Below are 16059 nucleotides of genomic sequence, written 5' to 3' on the forward strand. Positions count from 1 at the left end.
AATTTTGCCAAAGTTCAGATTTTTCAACTCGTGTGAATGTGATGTCTATTCACATCTTTGCATTGACTTAACATGTAAATCACTCACAGTTAATACTTAATTTGCGTCAATGCACCATAAGACAGCGATCTAGGTTATTACATTAAATTGGTATGTTTCTCAGGGCCTTGAAGAAATGTAGAGCTTAGCATCAGCATAACAGTGAAAGCTAATCTGATGATATCTCCCAAGGGTAACATGTAAAGCATGAAAAGTAACGACCCTAGTACTGAGCCTTGAGGTACTGGTACTCCATACTACACTTGTGATCGATATGATAATCCCTTCATTCACTGCAGTGAATTGATGGCGGTCAGATAAGTATGATTTGAACCATGCTAATGTACTTCCATTAATTCCAGCAATGCAATAGACCAGTGATCCTCAAATCTGGCTCGCGAGATCCACTTTCCTGCGAAGTTTAGCTCTAACCCTAATCAAACACGCATGAGTTTGCTAATCAGTGTCTTCAGGATCATTAGAAAATCACAGGCAGGTGTGTTTAATTAGAGTCGGAGCTAAACTCTGCAGGAAACTGGATCTCGCGAGCCAGATTTGAGGATCACTGCAATAGACCCTTTCTATAGGGGTGCACAATAAATATCGGCTGGTAATCGGCTAGTAAAGCTGGTTATCTAATCAGTGGTAAATTCCATCAGGTGCATGATTTCACATAGAGCAGATGTTACTAGAAGTTGACTGATATATTGGTCGGCCGATATATCAGGCCGATATTTGTCATTTTTTAATATATCGGCATCGTCCAATATCCGTGTTTAGTAGTGCCGATTTAAAGTCAGGCACGTTGACGGGCACCCACGTGTTATTGGTGGGATGGAAAGTGCTGCTGCTGCATGTGAAGGACCCCAAGCCAAAACTTTTGGAAGATTCAACAACAGTCCTGGGAGATAAAGGTAATCAGAGAATATCACTCTGTAAATGGGGTGGAGAAGTTGGCAGCTCTCACAAACACTGCAGCGTGATTGAGGGCTACGTTACTATGCCCCGCTCACAGACAGCACCGTGCTCAGAGAGAAAGCTGTCCTAGAGCTGCCCAGATGATGTGAGTGAAATTTGTTCAGAAGCATGGTTTGATGCAGACAATAGCCAGGTTTCCATCCAACACATTTACATTTAGAGAAGTCAATATTCGATAATTTCCATTATCGATCGTCGTTTAAATTAATGACCAATTAATAACCTTAAAGCTGCAAAATGAGTCTTCAGCGGTATTATTATTATCTGCAAAAGCCACTTGGAAAAAAAACTGTCTCGCCCGAATTAAAGGGGTTTTAGTCTGAATAAAATGCTAGTAGCAGGACTGTAAAATGAATAGATTTGATTATGATAATTTGATAAAATTAAGAGAGTGCGCCATATGTTTGAGATAATTTTACTTTGTTGACTGTTTCCCGTCAAGGAAACCGATGAATGTGCCTCTTTAAATGGTTTTGTGGTGCTCGTTGTTGTATTTTAAAATGCAATTGCAATGTTTTCAAATGACACTTAAAACCACTTTTGAGTGAGTCAGTGGTGGTATAAAAATAAAACACTATGACAGAATTGACAGACAATTGACTTTTTTTCATTTTTATTTTTTGGTGAACTATTTAACATTAATAAAACAACAAAACACAGAGCAAAATCACTCACTGCTCTTGACTGAAGAAATTTAATACAATTGCTTTAGGAATTATATTTGTTTGTTCAATTTCCTGAACAAAGCACTGTTAGTTTTATTAGTTGTAATGTGTGTCTTTGTCATTATTTTATCTTTGTTATATTTAGATCTTCACCCTCTTTGGCCTAAATATCTGCCATTCTTTTTTTTTTTTTTTTTTTTTTTTTTTATGAGGCTTTGTCTTTATAATATGGAAATTAGTTTGGCTGTAATGCTCAGACAACTTTGTGAATCGTGAGATTTAAAAAAAATAATAATAATAAAATAAAAATTGTGATATTATATTTTTCCCATATTGCCCACCCCTACTATTAATGCATGTTAAGTCAAATTTAAATCTGGAGATTGACTTGGGCAATCTTAGACCTTCTATTTCTTTGCCCTGATAAACTCCTTGAATGAACTGGCAGGGTGTTTTGGGTCACTGTCCTGATCCAATGCGATAAGTCAGAAGTCATTTTCTTGAATATTGGTAGCCAAGATGATTCTGGAAACTTCTGCATTCATTCTGCTACTGTCATCATACATTAAGTCATCAGTAAAGTTGAGAGAGACAGCCATGCATGCAAAACTCTGCAGAAGCAATGGATATAACTGATATGACCCATTTCCTGCTTTTCATGCTTTTAATATCTAAACAGTTAATGGAACTGGACACAGCTGATTACTTAGAGAGACCCGTGAGCCTGCTATTCCAATACTTCTGCTCACAGCTCTACAAGTGCTGATCTTCTTATTTGGAAAAAACGTGTATTGAAGCACACAATAATGAAATATGACAATTTGTAGTTATTATTTTTACAGATTTCTTTTTTTTTTTTTTTGTATATGGCTAATTGTATATGGCTAATTTAACACTCACACTAACAAAGCATCCTTCCCAAACTTCCTGCTGCCCTATATATGTTCTCACATTGGCTGTAGGTCATCGCCAATGTATTTTTCATTCAGAACTAATTTCTCCCAGCAGGATTTTGAATTGCAGACACATCCAGATATTTAGCATGCAAAATATTTCATGAGCGTCGGCAATGCATCTCATCTCTCAGATCACGTCTTTGATAATTCGCACTGCGAGATTATCACTCGCAAGAACTAGCACCTCCAATTTCGCAGCATTTGTCTTTGATTTCACCAAACCTGTTGGCGAGTGGAAATCGGGGGTAAAATGGTGCAGTGTGAACTCTGCATAACTGTAAATGTATTTGTCGTATGTATTCATTCAGATTTACCTACAGTGTATCAAGCCTGACATCAACCAACCAACCCACACCTGACCAAACAAAGCTGACATTACACAATACTGTGTAGATAAATATGTTTTAATTACATTTCACCATGTTTTCTAGTGTTATGGTTTATAAATTATATATATATTTTTTTAAATATGCAGAAACAACACAAGCATGTTGATGCAGTCTGGCTATAACAGCAACGTGTGTGCTTTTATGTCTTATTTCTCTAGGGTGATTTGGATGATGCAGAATTTCCAAAGAACATAGAAGATTTTGTTACATTGGATGAGCTGGACAACAATGCTGGAGGTGATTCATTTTGATAAAATATTAGGAGGTCAAAAAAAAAAAAATGAAACATATGAATTCATGAATTGTTCGTTAATGTGCATTTCAAAAATAATGAATGGTCATTTCATAGTGAATTTAAATTCAAATCATATACATTTCTCCCACAATGTACTTTGTCTATGACAGTCACACTTTTTCCCCTTTTTTCCAGATTCTTCTGTGCCAGAGGTAAGTATCACATCTCTTATTTACATTAAATGTTGGATGTCTTAGGAAATAAAAATATATTTTCTGTTCAATAGCATGAGTGATAGCAATGTGTATTTTTTATTGCACAATCACAGGATAGTAAAGTAGTGGTGCTCTGGCCTGTAAAGAACCCTGACTTGATGAAGGATCTTTACAGTCTCTCTGCACCCTTTGGCGGTATGGTGAAGCATACTTTATCGATGTTCAGACAAGAGGTCAGTGTTTTGTGTTTACAGTTGTGTAAAAATGAGTAATGCAAGATATAGTAATAAAAAGGTAATAATATATTACCTTTTAAATATTAAAAGGTAATATTTAGTATTTTTACTATATTTCAATTAAGTAAATTAAACTTAATTTAATTTAAAAAACCAAACTATTCACTGGTTTATACGGTGTAATACTCATTTTTTTTTTAACAGCCATGGTTCAACAACAAATTAGAAACATAAATATACTGTTAAAAAGTTGATATAAAAACAACAACAAACATTTATTAGAATGTTGATTATTGAATAAATTTGATTGCCTAAATTATTAACTCATTGACGAAAACTTTGATTTCAATTTTAGTAAAAAAAAATAAATACATTTTGCATTAGTTATTATGCCTTATGAGCTAAAGATAAAAAATAAATAACTACAAAAAAATAAATAAAGTGAGCTTTATTTAATACTTTATAAATACTTTATTTTCACTTTATATAAGTGAGATTTTTGCAGTCAGTGCACATAACACACTGTAATTACTATATGTTAATCATGCAATAACTGAAACAGCCAAAACCAAAACAGCAGTTGTTGGTTCTCTTGATAGTTATTGTGTCTTCTATCCAGGTGTTTTTAACCATACTACCACGTAATATGCTTTCAGTTTTACTAATCACAGTTCTCATGAAATGTTCAGGTTTTGCCTTTGGCTGTTATGTTTGCTTGTGTTCTTGTAGGCTATGATCGAACTGGAAACAGCTGAAAAAGCCCAGGAAATGGTGCAGTTCTACAGAAATCACAAGGCAACAGTATGTGGCAGGCCGGTGTCAGTTTCCATGTGCTTCACCATGAAAACAATAGAGGTATGTGTTACTGCTTTGTGCTTTAAATTCCATTAACTTCTCACAATATTATGGTTTTTACTATATATATTTACTATAAATTGTTTCCCAGTGTAGTCATAATGTCACGGCTTCCCTTAACAACTTGGTTCACTAAAATAAAAGAGATAAAACATTTTGTGTACTTTCCCTCATGTGCTCTCAAATGTGTGAGCCGTTTTATTTACAAGAATTTTAATATTGCTACACATCCATGAGCAACATCAAGAAAGTTCTGAATAGAATAAATAGAGGAGAAAAGATAGAATATTGGGTGGAAGGGGAAAAAACATTCAATACATACGTTTTGAAATGATTTGACATATAATATGTAATGGCCAAATAATTGAAAGATAAGGATAATTTGTGATCATTTGAGAATATAGTTATTCCAAACGTAAATGATTACCAAATTAAATTAAAAATGACTGTGATGCTTTCAATTCTTCACACCATGTTTAGAGCCCAAGTGGGAGATCTGTTTTTATCAGCGGTCTTCCCAACCAGAGGTACCTACGACAGAAATACACAGACAAATCACTCTTCGAACTGACTAAACCTTTTGGAAAACTGACTGGTTACTCTCTGCACAGGTATCAAGGAACGGTACGTATACACACTTCCATTCAACACTATCTGCACTGCAAAAAAAAAAAAAAAAAAGTCTCATCCTACTATTTTTGTCGTTTCAAAATATCTAAAAAATTCCTAAATTATTATTGAAAAGTAAAATATTGTAAGTAAAATATTTTTAAAACAAAATACATGTACTTATCCCACTACCAGATTATAATTTTTATTTTCAGCAAAATTAACTTAATTTGGTTGTTTTTCCCCTGGGAACGACTAAATATCTTACGTCATTTTGCTCATCTAGTAAATGCATCTTAACTTAGTAATTTTTTTACATTGAAAATCTAAAAATGCTTTACAGAAGAAACACAGGAAATGCCTATAGTTGTAGCTGGATAATCAAAAGATTGAACTGCTTTTATTGATTCAACATGACAAATAAACACATGATTATGACAATAATCACAATATATGACAATAATAAGCCACAGCATCTCACAGAAAGAATTATTTCAAACACTCGACCGATGTTATAAAGTTAGTTTGGAGTAAAAATATGTAATTGAATGTGGTATTTTCACATGCTTTCAGATGGAGCATAGTTTACTGCACAGAGCCATAGTTCACTGAGAAGCTATGCAAAAAGCTGTCATTATCCCGAATGATTTCTTCAATTTCATATCGTCTGCGTTGGGTTTTTTGTTTTGTTTTGTCAGTGAACTACAGCTCTTGTGTAGTAAATGCTGCTCCATCTGAAAGCACATGATGATGATTTACTGCTGATCCGGCTATACTAAACATTTTTACATGACAATCGCATTTAATTAATATTGCAGCCCTAGTAAATAAATACAAATACATGCAAAAATTTATGTTTACATACCAAATAAATTTACAGACCTGCCAACATGTACGCATTTTTCGTACTCTGCATGCATTTTGACCCATAAATACGCTTGTACGATTCGCTGCTCTCTAGGTACGCATTTTGTTGCTTATCGCATTTTGCCGATTTCAGTTTCTATGCAATCTATGATGCTGATTCTGCCGCTGATCCACAGCGTATAAGTGGAGTGAAAAGCTTTCGGCCAATTAGAGCGCTGCATGTTAACCAGCCGCCCACCTGCCCCTCCTATCCACAAGCTTAGTTGGCAGTTAGAAAAGTGGTGGAATGGCTTGAAATCTAGAAGGTTTTAGACTGGCCAGGTGCTGATTAACGTAAGATAAAGGTAAAAGTTAGGCTATGTTTAGCCTAATTTAATTTATGAACATTAAAAATGACCTTGACATCATAACAAGCAGTCCAGCCGTGACGAGCTCAGTTCAATTCACGCGTTCATGTAGGTTAACATGTAACGTTAAGGGTGGCGCTGCCAATAACACACCTAAAAGCTGTCTCAAAGAACCGGCAAAAGTAATGATTATGAATATTTTATGAATATAATTATTAATAAACAAGTGTTTTCTGTAACAATGTCGTGTCGACTGCAAAGATAAAGTTGACGATGCTGTCTCGCGATCTTCGCAGTAGTGAACGTGCCAGAGAAATGCACATTTCATACTGATTAACGTTACATAAGCAGAGAGCAGTCAGTTTTCTTTCGTTTTGAATTGTTCTGTTCAACCCTCTGGAGTCGATTAACGCGTATACGCATTATGAGTCATTTTCTCCTGATAACCCCGAAAAGAACTTAAATTACATTTTCAGTTTTAATCGTACAGACAAGAGCAATACATCAATCGAATCTGTAAAGGGTCTACTTTTATTTGTATACAGACATAACAACAAAACTTTGTGCACTTATAAAATGAAGATAACAGACAAGGTGTGGTGTCTGCAGCCTTTGTCTGCGCTGATCTTCATTTACAAACACGTCATTAAAATCAACTGTAACTCTGTGAATACTCAACGAAGAGACATGAGAGAGATATCTATAGAAAGCCTGACATGTCTACTTTAAAACCAAACAAGTGCCGTATGAAAACAACGGAATGTCCGTTTTTCACGTCACCCTTCATTATATCTAATTCGACCACAACCCAGCGCAGAACGCGCTATTCAGTTTCTAATGTTAAATAAAGTTTTTATTTTTATTTTACTGTTTGCTTTTTCCAAACTATAATTCCTGACTAAATGTATAATCAAATGAAACATTATGAAGTTTCAATAACAATATGCAATACTATACCATTCAAAAGCTTGATATAAATAATACAAATGTAACAAATAAATGTAACCGTAACAAATGTAACAAATAATGCTATTCTTTCAATTTATCCCCCCGAAAAAACCTGAAAAAAAATATTCTCCACTCTTTTCAACATTAATAATAATCTATTAATATTAGCACAGAGATGTTTAGTTCTCTGGTGACAAGAAAAGTCATAATTGCCTCCAAAGGCAGCATTTGTTACAAAGAGACTCTGTAAAAAAAAAATATATATATTTGTTGACACTGATTCACTACTTAAAAAAAGCCAAATCTGCAACCTTTAACACGTTAAACAATGCAAAAGTTTAATATATATATAATATATTAATATATATATATATACATACACACACACACACACACACACACACATATATATATATATATATATATATATATATATATATATACACACACACACACACATAATAAACGCATAATAAACACAGTACACATGGATATATTATGTAAACAAAAACTAAATTTTGTATGTGATTAATTGTGATACATTTTTGACAGCACTAAATTTTAGTATAAACAGTACAAAAATGGTAAGATAAGCTTTTTTTGCAGTGTGTGATAAGCAGCAGAGCACAATTTGTGAATATTCACTTTTTCATGCTGTTTGTTTTTCCTGTGCCTTGTCTTGTTACTTCTCAGTGTTACATGCAACTGGAAAGTACAAAGGCAGCTGAAAAAATGGTTGCACATTACAGTCGGAGTCCTTGCGAATTTTGGGGGTCGGTGCTGAAAATAGCTATGTGCAGGAAAGGGGATTCTCTGATTCGCTGGTAGGTGTTCACATTAAAACCGTCACTTACTAGAGTGGTTACACAAATGATAAAATACATTTCCACTGTTGACTGAGGCAATAGTAAGGATGTACAGTTGGCCCCAGACAGCATTTAAGCACACTTTAAAATGTCATTGAACGAGAAATATGCAAACAATTCTTGCCGGAGCATTTTTCAGAACTAACTTCACTTTTCTGTAGTACAGGTCATTAAAGGAGTAGCTCACCCAAAAATGACATTTTGAGGAAAATTTACTCACCCTCAGGCCATCCAAGATGTAAATGAGTTTGTTTCTTCATCAAAACCGATTTCATCACTTGCTTACCCATGGGTCCTCTGCAGTGAATGGCTGCTGTCAGAATGAGTGTCCAAACAGCTGATAAAACAGAACAAAAATCCACAAGCAATCACATGACTCCAGTCCATCAATTAAATGCTTCTTGTGGTAAAAAAAGGCCATCGCTTGTTGTTCTCTCTCATCAAAATCCACAGACGTATTTGCTTAATATATGCATATTTCCCTCTTGATTGAGACGAGACAACTTTTTCACTGGAGGAAGAAATATTATTGTTAGAGGATTTGTTTTTGTCAGAAGCAACCATTGAAAATTAACATTTTAATGATGAATTCGTTTCTTAAAAAACATGCAGCTATTTGCCTCACAAGATGTTAATTGATTGATTGGAATGGTGTGGATTACTTGTGGGTTATTGTGATGTTTTTACCAGCTGTTTAGACTCTCATTCTGACGGCACCCATTCACTGCAGAGGATCCATTGGTGAGCAAATCGTGTAAAGCTAAATTTCTCCAAATCTCTTCCGATGAAGAAACAAACTAATTCACATCTTGGGTGGTCAGAGGGGTAAGTACATTTTCAGCCTATTTTCATTTTTGTGCTATTCCTTAAAGTGTGGGCATATTCAGATTTTTAGTTTTTTAAGTTAGACTGTTTTTTTTTTTTGTCTTTTCTTTTGTTGTTTTATTTGGAACCTAACAAAATGCTTTTTGATACATTTTGTTTGCTTGTGCTATGTATTTATTTTTTTATAAATAGACAGAACTGCTTGTGGTTCCAGCAAACCCATCGTTTCCTCATAAGTTCACCATCAAGTTAGGCACATCAACCATAACTCCTTCAAAAACAGCTAGAAGCCTTGGAGTTATGATTGATGATCAGCTGACTTTCTCAGACCACATTGCTAAAACTGTCCAGTCCTGCAGATTTGCTTTATTCAACATCAAGAAGATCAGGCCCTTTCTTTCAGAACATGCTGCACAACTCCTTGTTCAAGCTCTTGTTCTGTCCAGGCTGGACAATTGCAATAATTCTTGCCAGGTCTTCCAGCCAGTTCTATCAAACCTTTACAATTAATCCAGAACACGGCAGAAAGATACATTTGTCATAACCCGAAAAGAATACACCCCTTTTCATTAATCTGCACTGGCTACAAGTGGCTGCTCGCTTAAAATTCAAGGCATTGATGTTTGCATATAAAACTACCACTGGCTCTGCACCCCTTTATCTAAATTCATTATTTCAGACTTATGAAGCTTGCGTTCTGCAAGTGAACGTTGCTTGATTGTGCCATCCCAAAGAAGCACAAAGTCACTTTTACGGACTTTTAAATTAAATGTTCCCTCCTGGTGGAATGACCTGCCCAACTTTAGAATCAAAAAGAATCAATCATTTATTTAGAGCAAGAGCAGACGTTTCAGCCATCCAGCTCATGAGCATTGAGAATAGCTGGATGGCTGAAACGTCTGCTCTTGCTCTAAATAAATGATTGATTCTTTTTGTCAAAGACTTTGTCTAGTCTTTCAGAGTGCGAACCATCTACAGTCTCTTCTACATTTTACTGGTTTTCACGCACCTGGACTTACAACTAGCTTTCATCTGAGCGCAACAATATTCGCTTGTCCTCTTTTTATTTATTATACAAATTAAAATACCTCTAACACTAGCTTGCTCTATTCTTTTACTATTCTGTTTTCTTTTTATTTATTATATTATTTAAAAGCCATTGCTACATGTACTGCATTTAAGCTAACTGAGACTTGTTATAGCACTTATATTTCATTGCTCTTTTTTATGTTTTTCATTGCTTCCATTGTCCTCATTTGTAAGCCATTTTGGATAATCGTGTGCTAAATGACTGAATGTAAATGTAATGTTAAAAATATAACTGACATTATTAAGGTGACATCAGATACACTATAAACGACTATTTAAAAAAATATTATCAGCAATATTATTGCAGGTGTGTATAAACATTATTTGTAACTGACTACCTTGAAATAGTTTTTACAAAATTACTTCAGCCAAATTCAGACATATAAAACTTTCATGTAAAATTGGAAACTAGGAAAATCTTCCTAGTGCAGAGAACATTTTTTCATGAGTGTGCATGTAATGTAACTACCCTTGGCAGAGTAACAAATAATTATTATTTTCTCTTGGTAGTGACATCTTCAGTTTATGCTCTTTTACTATAGGAGATACCCTGAAAATGCAGAGGAAAGCGAGTTTAAAAAGGAAACAAAAGAAATTAAACCAAGCACTGAAAGGAGAGAAAATGACCAGGTAATCAAAACTGGTGCAAAGGAGGTAACATGGACACATTTGACCAAAATTCTTCTTATGCTTTAACTAGAACCATTTTGATCTAAAAAGTCACCCTTAAATGCAAAACTTAAACTTAAATGGGTCAGTTGAAGGAAAGCTGGCCTAGGAATATTTGATCTCTGTCGGTAAAAATCATTTAAGAGAAAATATGTGTGTGCAGAACCAGCACAGTTCTTTGCCGGATTGTGAAGGTGTTGGTGGAGATCCAGTTTGTGAAACTAAAGATTCGGAAAAGAATAGTCAACTGGACAAAACCCCTCTCAACCCTTATCAACCAGACCAAATTGTTGGTAAGTCCATCACACACTTGCATGTATTATGAACTCCGTTTGGGGGAACTAAATTAGCTAGAGTGGGGGGACTATATTGGCTATAATTATTTGACTATACAAAATTTTGCTTCAAATGTTTTTTTCATTAAATGTTGTGCTTCATAAACAACAAAAATGATCTAATAATTTGAAGTTTTATTGCCTTTGATATCTCTTTCTTCATTTTCTAAAACTAGTTTGCCTTATTCAGGTGTGAACTACGTCATCCCAGTGACTGGCTTCTTTTGCAAGCTGTGTAACATATTCTACACTGATGAGAAGAAAGCAAAATCAGAGCACTGCCGCAGCCTTGAACACTACAACAACCTCAAGGTGACTGCAATACATTTTTTCCCATGTATTTTCCATTTTCCTAAAAATGGTCTGTTCTTCTTGGTTCTATTAAGCCACTTCTTCTGAAATATGTAATGGGCTCAGATTGGTTAGCTTGTGTGCTTCCGGGGGCAAGGGTTTTAGGGTTTATGATGTCACAAACCAAGTAAAAAAGTAAACATTTTCTCTGAAATTGGTTAATGGTCAAATGGCATGCAGGTAAACAAAATATAAATTTTTAATTTGATTATTTTAAACGTATTTATTTTAATTTCACATGGTTTATGATTTTAATTCTGAGCTTTTCATTCAACTCAAAAAAAAAAAAAATGCAGTTCCTTTACAAACCCCAGTTTGGGAAGCCTTGATATATTATAATGTTTAAGACACTTCAAGTTGTTAATTCTATAAGTATAATGTATTTTTTTACTGTTTAACTTTTTTACTTCATTATAGAGCAGTATTATTCTTTTTAAAGCAATGTGATAAACGAGGACAAAAGTAATCTAAAAGTAATGAAAAAGTCTGATTATATTTACCTAAAATGTGTAATATAATGGATTATGTTACTGACTAACATTTTTGTAATGTAATTTGGAATCGGTAACATATCAATATGTAGTTTCATAACAAGGTTCGAGAGGAGCACGTCAGATACTTAGCCTAATTAGCACAGGTGGAGCCACTTAAGATAATCAACCTTAGGGTATAAATACAGCTGATTTAGCCTACCTGTCTCCATTGACGGTTTATCAGCATCCTGGTTCACTCTGTCTGCCATCTTATCACAGACCCAATTTTCCTTCCACCGAGGAGATCCATACCGGGGATTTTTCAGATCTGCTACTTTTGCTGATACCCATGATCATTAAACACGGCCGCTGAGCACCATCAAACGTCATTGCGACAGCTGCTCTTCTCGCCAAGCCACACGTCTTGGCCAATAGACCGTGCAAAGCCCGAGCTCGCCTCGCTCGACACCACGATTGATCCGATCAAGACCGGGCTCTCCTCGAGCGCTGGAATCACACCTCAGTTCTTACCCACCGCGGCTCAGCCTGTCACCGCGGCTTTTCCGGCCGAGGCGCAGTTTGAGGCTGCCGCCTCTAGCGGCGCAGACCGCGCGTCGTAACCAATACATTTTCAGGTGAAGACGCTAAATACAGGTTCGCGGCTAGAAAGTAGTGTGGGATCTGCTTGGAGTTCCGATCACATACGTATACGGAAATTTCAGATCCGATTTGAGCCTCGGATGCGTTCAAATATTTGAACTTCTGCGACTAGACCGTATGCGAACGCCCAACCAGATGTGATGTATTCTAATCAAATCTATCTGTGCAAGGTCAGAATTACCAATATTTTGTTAACTTTAACATTATTCTTCAAACACTATTTATGTAAAATGGTGGTTTATAATAATTATGGGAGAAATAATTATTAAACCATTATTTACTTGATTAGCCCCATAAAACCTACTGTTTTATTTTGGGGGTCATCTGATTTGTGACGATGTATTCATAAATTATATTCATTAAAATTATTAATTTTACCATGGTGAACATGCCAAGGTAACAGTTGCTGCACGACCAGTTTGAAAGTTCTGCACGACTGCCTAGAGGGAGAAATGTGACAATCGTGTCCAAATTTTGTGTGCCATGGAAGGTGGCTTAGTTTGTTAAATGAGGTTATGACGTAGTTCTGTTGGATGATGATGCCATTTTTTTTTTACCACATCCAAGGCATTTTTTTCAGAGTCGTCATCCACACTGAAATGTCCAAAGATATTATCTGCCTTACCATGCATGTTTACACCTCACACAGACATAAGTTTCATGCAATTATTCTGACAGGAGCAATTTATTTAGGGACATATTTCGCCATTTACTGGCATGATCGCTTAGAATTTGTCTAATATACCACTACCCTCGTTTTGCCGTAGGGCAGCAAGTGTGAGTAAAAATTCTGTTGTCTTTCTAGGACTATAATATGAAAAGCATGAAAGTAAATATCTTTAGAAACTGCTTGGAAGTGAATAGCACATAACTGCAATTAATGTTATTGCCATAATCATGTCTATTGGTATGTTTTACAAGACTAAATGATATTCATTGTTTTCAGAAGCCTCTGTTTCCACAGTCTATACTACAATGTGAAACCAGTGTTCCAAATTTATCCATTTTGGAGGCTGTTTAAAAAGGCAGGAAGGCCAAAACAAGAGGAATGATGCTTTTCCAACAGGAACATACTAATGTGGACAGAGGCTTAAGGAATTATCAAATTAGGCAACCAATCGCTAAGCTGGCAACACAGTAGGTTACGCATTAATTTTTTAGGTTGCCCCATCAAATGTTACTAACCTGTCTACTCTTCCCACAGCCAAGGAGGGGGAAGATGGGCCTAGTGGTTAGAGAGTTTGACCCCTAACTCTAGGGTTGTGGGTTCGAATCTCGGGCTAGCAATACCATGACTGTGGTGTCCTTGAGCAAGGCACCGAACCCCCAACTGCTCCCCGGGCGCTGCAGCATAAATGGTTGCCCACTGCTCCGGGGGTGTGTCCATGGTGTGTGTGTGTGTTCACTGCTGTGTGTGTGCACTTTGGATGGGTTAAATGCAGAGCACGAATTATGAGTGTGGGTCACCATACTTGGCTGAATGTCATGTCACTTTCACTTTTTTTTCACTTTCAACAACTACAGCAGTCGAAGCAAGCTCCGCAGGCGGCCAAAGCAGCTATCTTTCCTCTTCTTCTCGTGCTCCCCTTTACTTATCTGCTTTCCGTATCTCGTCACTGCCGCAGCAATGTCTGCACCCGCAGGAGCCTTTTCTGTATCTACCACAGCAGTGTCTGCTCCCGCAGGAGCCTTTTCTGTATCTCCTCACTGCCGCAGCAGTGTCTGCTCCCGCAGGAGCCTTTTCTGTATCTCCTCACAAAAAAAAAATTCATTCGACCCATTCAATGGGTCGTGGTTCTCCTCTGGCAAAAGTCGACATCACCTCCGCTTCACAGTTATGCCTATTCATCCTAGGTGGTGGTGATAGTATTACGTATCGATTATAGTCAAGACGATATTAGACTCATTCTCCTATTATTGTATTTTATTATCCTTATTAGGCGGCCTACTATAATTCAGCTACCAAACTGCTCCATTATTCCATTTCACGCTTGCCAGTGCTTGCAAGGATGATTCGAGCCTGTAGGCGATGAAGAAGTCTCAATCCACAAACAGACATACATCGTCTGCAGATACAAGGTATTTCATTGCACTTTAACAAGTAATCTGGTATGTACAATATTCTAAACAAGCCTCACTAACTAAGTTTAATGCCACAGTTATGTTAGAATGTATCTCATTCTTTTGTTTCTGTGGTGTTGTGTCGGTCTCATCATGAGGCGCGTATGACCAATGCATCAGTTTCAACTAAACCTTACTCCAAATATATTTACCTGTTTTGAATACTATATTTAACATGTTCGTTTACGTCCATATTAGGGTTTAATTGTTGAACTTTAAATGAAATCCTCTATTGTTTCACCATTGACCGATTTCCAGATCATTTAGATAGATAACTTCCGTGTGCAGATGCGGCAATTTTTCACAAGACAAGCGAGATGACAGTAGTACCCGATTACCCAGATTAGCTGTTTTAAATATAATAATTTTATATTTAACATCAGTTTATCAGTGCATCTGAAAGTATATATTCTTTTAGACTATCTGTGATTCCATAGGCTTTATTTCTTTCACCTGCATGGTTTAAAACAGCAAAAAGTCATGCCACGACAAGAACATAGTCTCTCTCTCTTCCTCCACCCAAGCACAATTACATATGTTTACTTATCGTCGATCTCACGCACTGACAAGATGACGATTGACAATGGCCATATCGCTGATTAATGGCACTCATCTGGGGTACACTGGCACAGGAAATTCTATTTATTTTTTGTACACTTAATTTTTCAAATACAATGACTGCACCAAGATTTTCTGACTATATCGGAAGCAGCTCATTGGATTTGTTAAACAATTATGCAGTAATCCTCATAGCATCTACCCTTTAGACAACCAAATTGTTCCTAGTATTGAACCCCTGTCAGGCACTGCAAGAGTGCTCCCGGCTTGATCCAACCTTTGCCTTTTCCGTAAAAAAAATAAAATAAAATTCCCTCCTTCACTGTCTGGCCAAATACTGGCCATACAACTTTACCTTTCTGTCTCACGTTCGGAGTGGCTTTCCCGTTTGATGTCGTGAGTATTTACCTCCCTTCAGACGTCGGTGAGAGTCTCCCATCTAGACCACATTACTTTTCCTTTCTACAGTCGGCGAGGCTTACCTATTCGACTCCGTGAGTATTGAGCTCCCGTCGGATGTTGGTAAGAGTCTCACGGCTAGACAACTTTTTTCATCCTTTGGTCAAAAAGGCTTACCCATAAGATGCCATCAGTATTGAGCTCCCACGGGATGCTGGCGTGAGCCTCCAGGCCACACACCCTTACCTTTTCCTCCTACAGTCAGCGAGGCTTACCCGTCCAATGCCTTGAGTATTGAGCTCCCATCGGACTTCGGCGAGAGCCTCCCGGCTAGACAACCTTACCTTTTCCTTTCTACGTCCAGAGAGGCTTAC

General features: G+C 36.5%; 1 protein-coding gene across 4 annotated transcripts in view; it reads left to right on the forward strand.

Annotated features, from left to right (window-relative positions):
- Positions 1-16059, forward strand: part of zgc:152816 (uncharacterized protein LOC777712 homolog) — a 37803-nt gene that overhangs the window by 13545 nt on the left and 8199 nt on the right. For 3 of the 4 annotated variants that reach the window (XM_052557898.1, XM_052557899.1, XM_052557897.1), the window contains 9 exons: positions 3186-3264; positions 3458-3474; positions 3591-3710; positions 4443-4568; positions 5049-5192; positions 8033-8163; positions 10662-10749; positions 10952-11081; positions 11314-11435. In XM_052557898.1, the coding sequence (XP_052413858.1) occupies positions 3186-3264; positions 3458-3474; positions 3591-3710; positions 4443-4568; positions 5049-5192; positions 8033-8163; positions 10662-10749; positions 10952-11081; positions 11314-11435 (957 nt within the window). Of the gene's footprint in view, positions 1-3185; positions 3265-3457; positions 3475-3590; positions 3711-4442; positions 4569-5048; positions 5193-8032; positions 8164-8371; positions 8523-10661; positions 10750-10951; positions 11082-11313; positions 11436-16059 lie in introns of those variants that run through there. The other variant, XM_052557900.1, reaches the window with a different exon arrangement.

This window comes from Carassius gibelio, chromosome B5 (assembly GCF_023724105.1).
Source record: "Carassius gibelio isolate Cgi1373 ecotype wild population from Czech Republic chromosome B5, carGib1.2-hapl.c, whole genome shotgun sequence".
Classification (NCBI taxonomy): Eukaryota; Metazoa; Chordata; class Actinopteri; order Cypriniformes; family Cyprinidae; genus Carassius; species Carassius gibelio.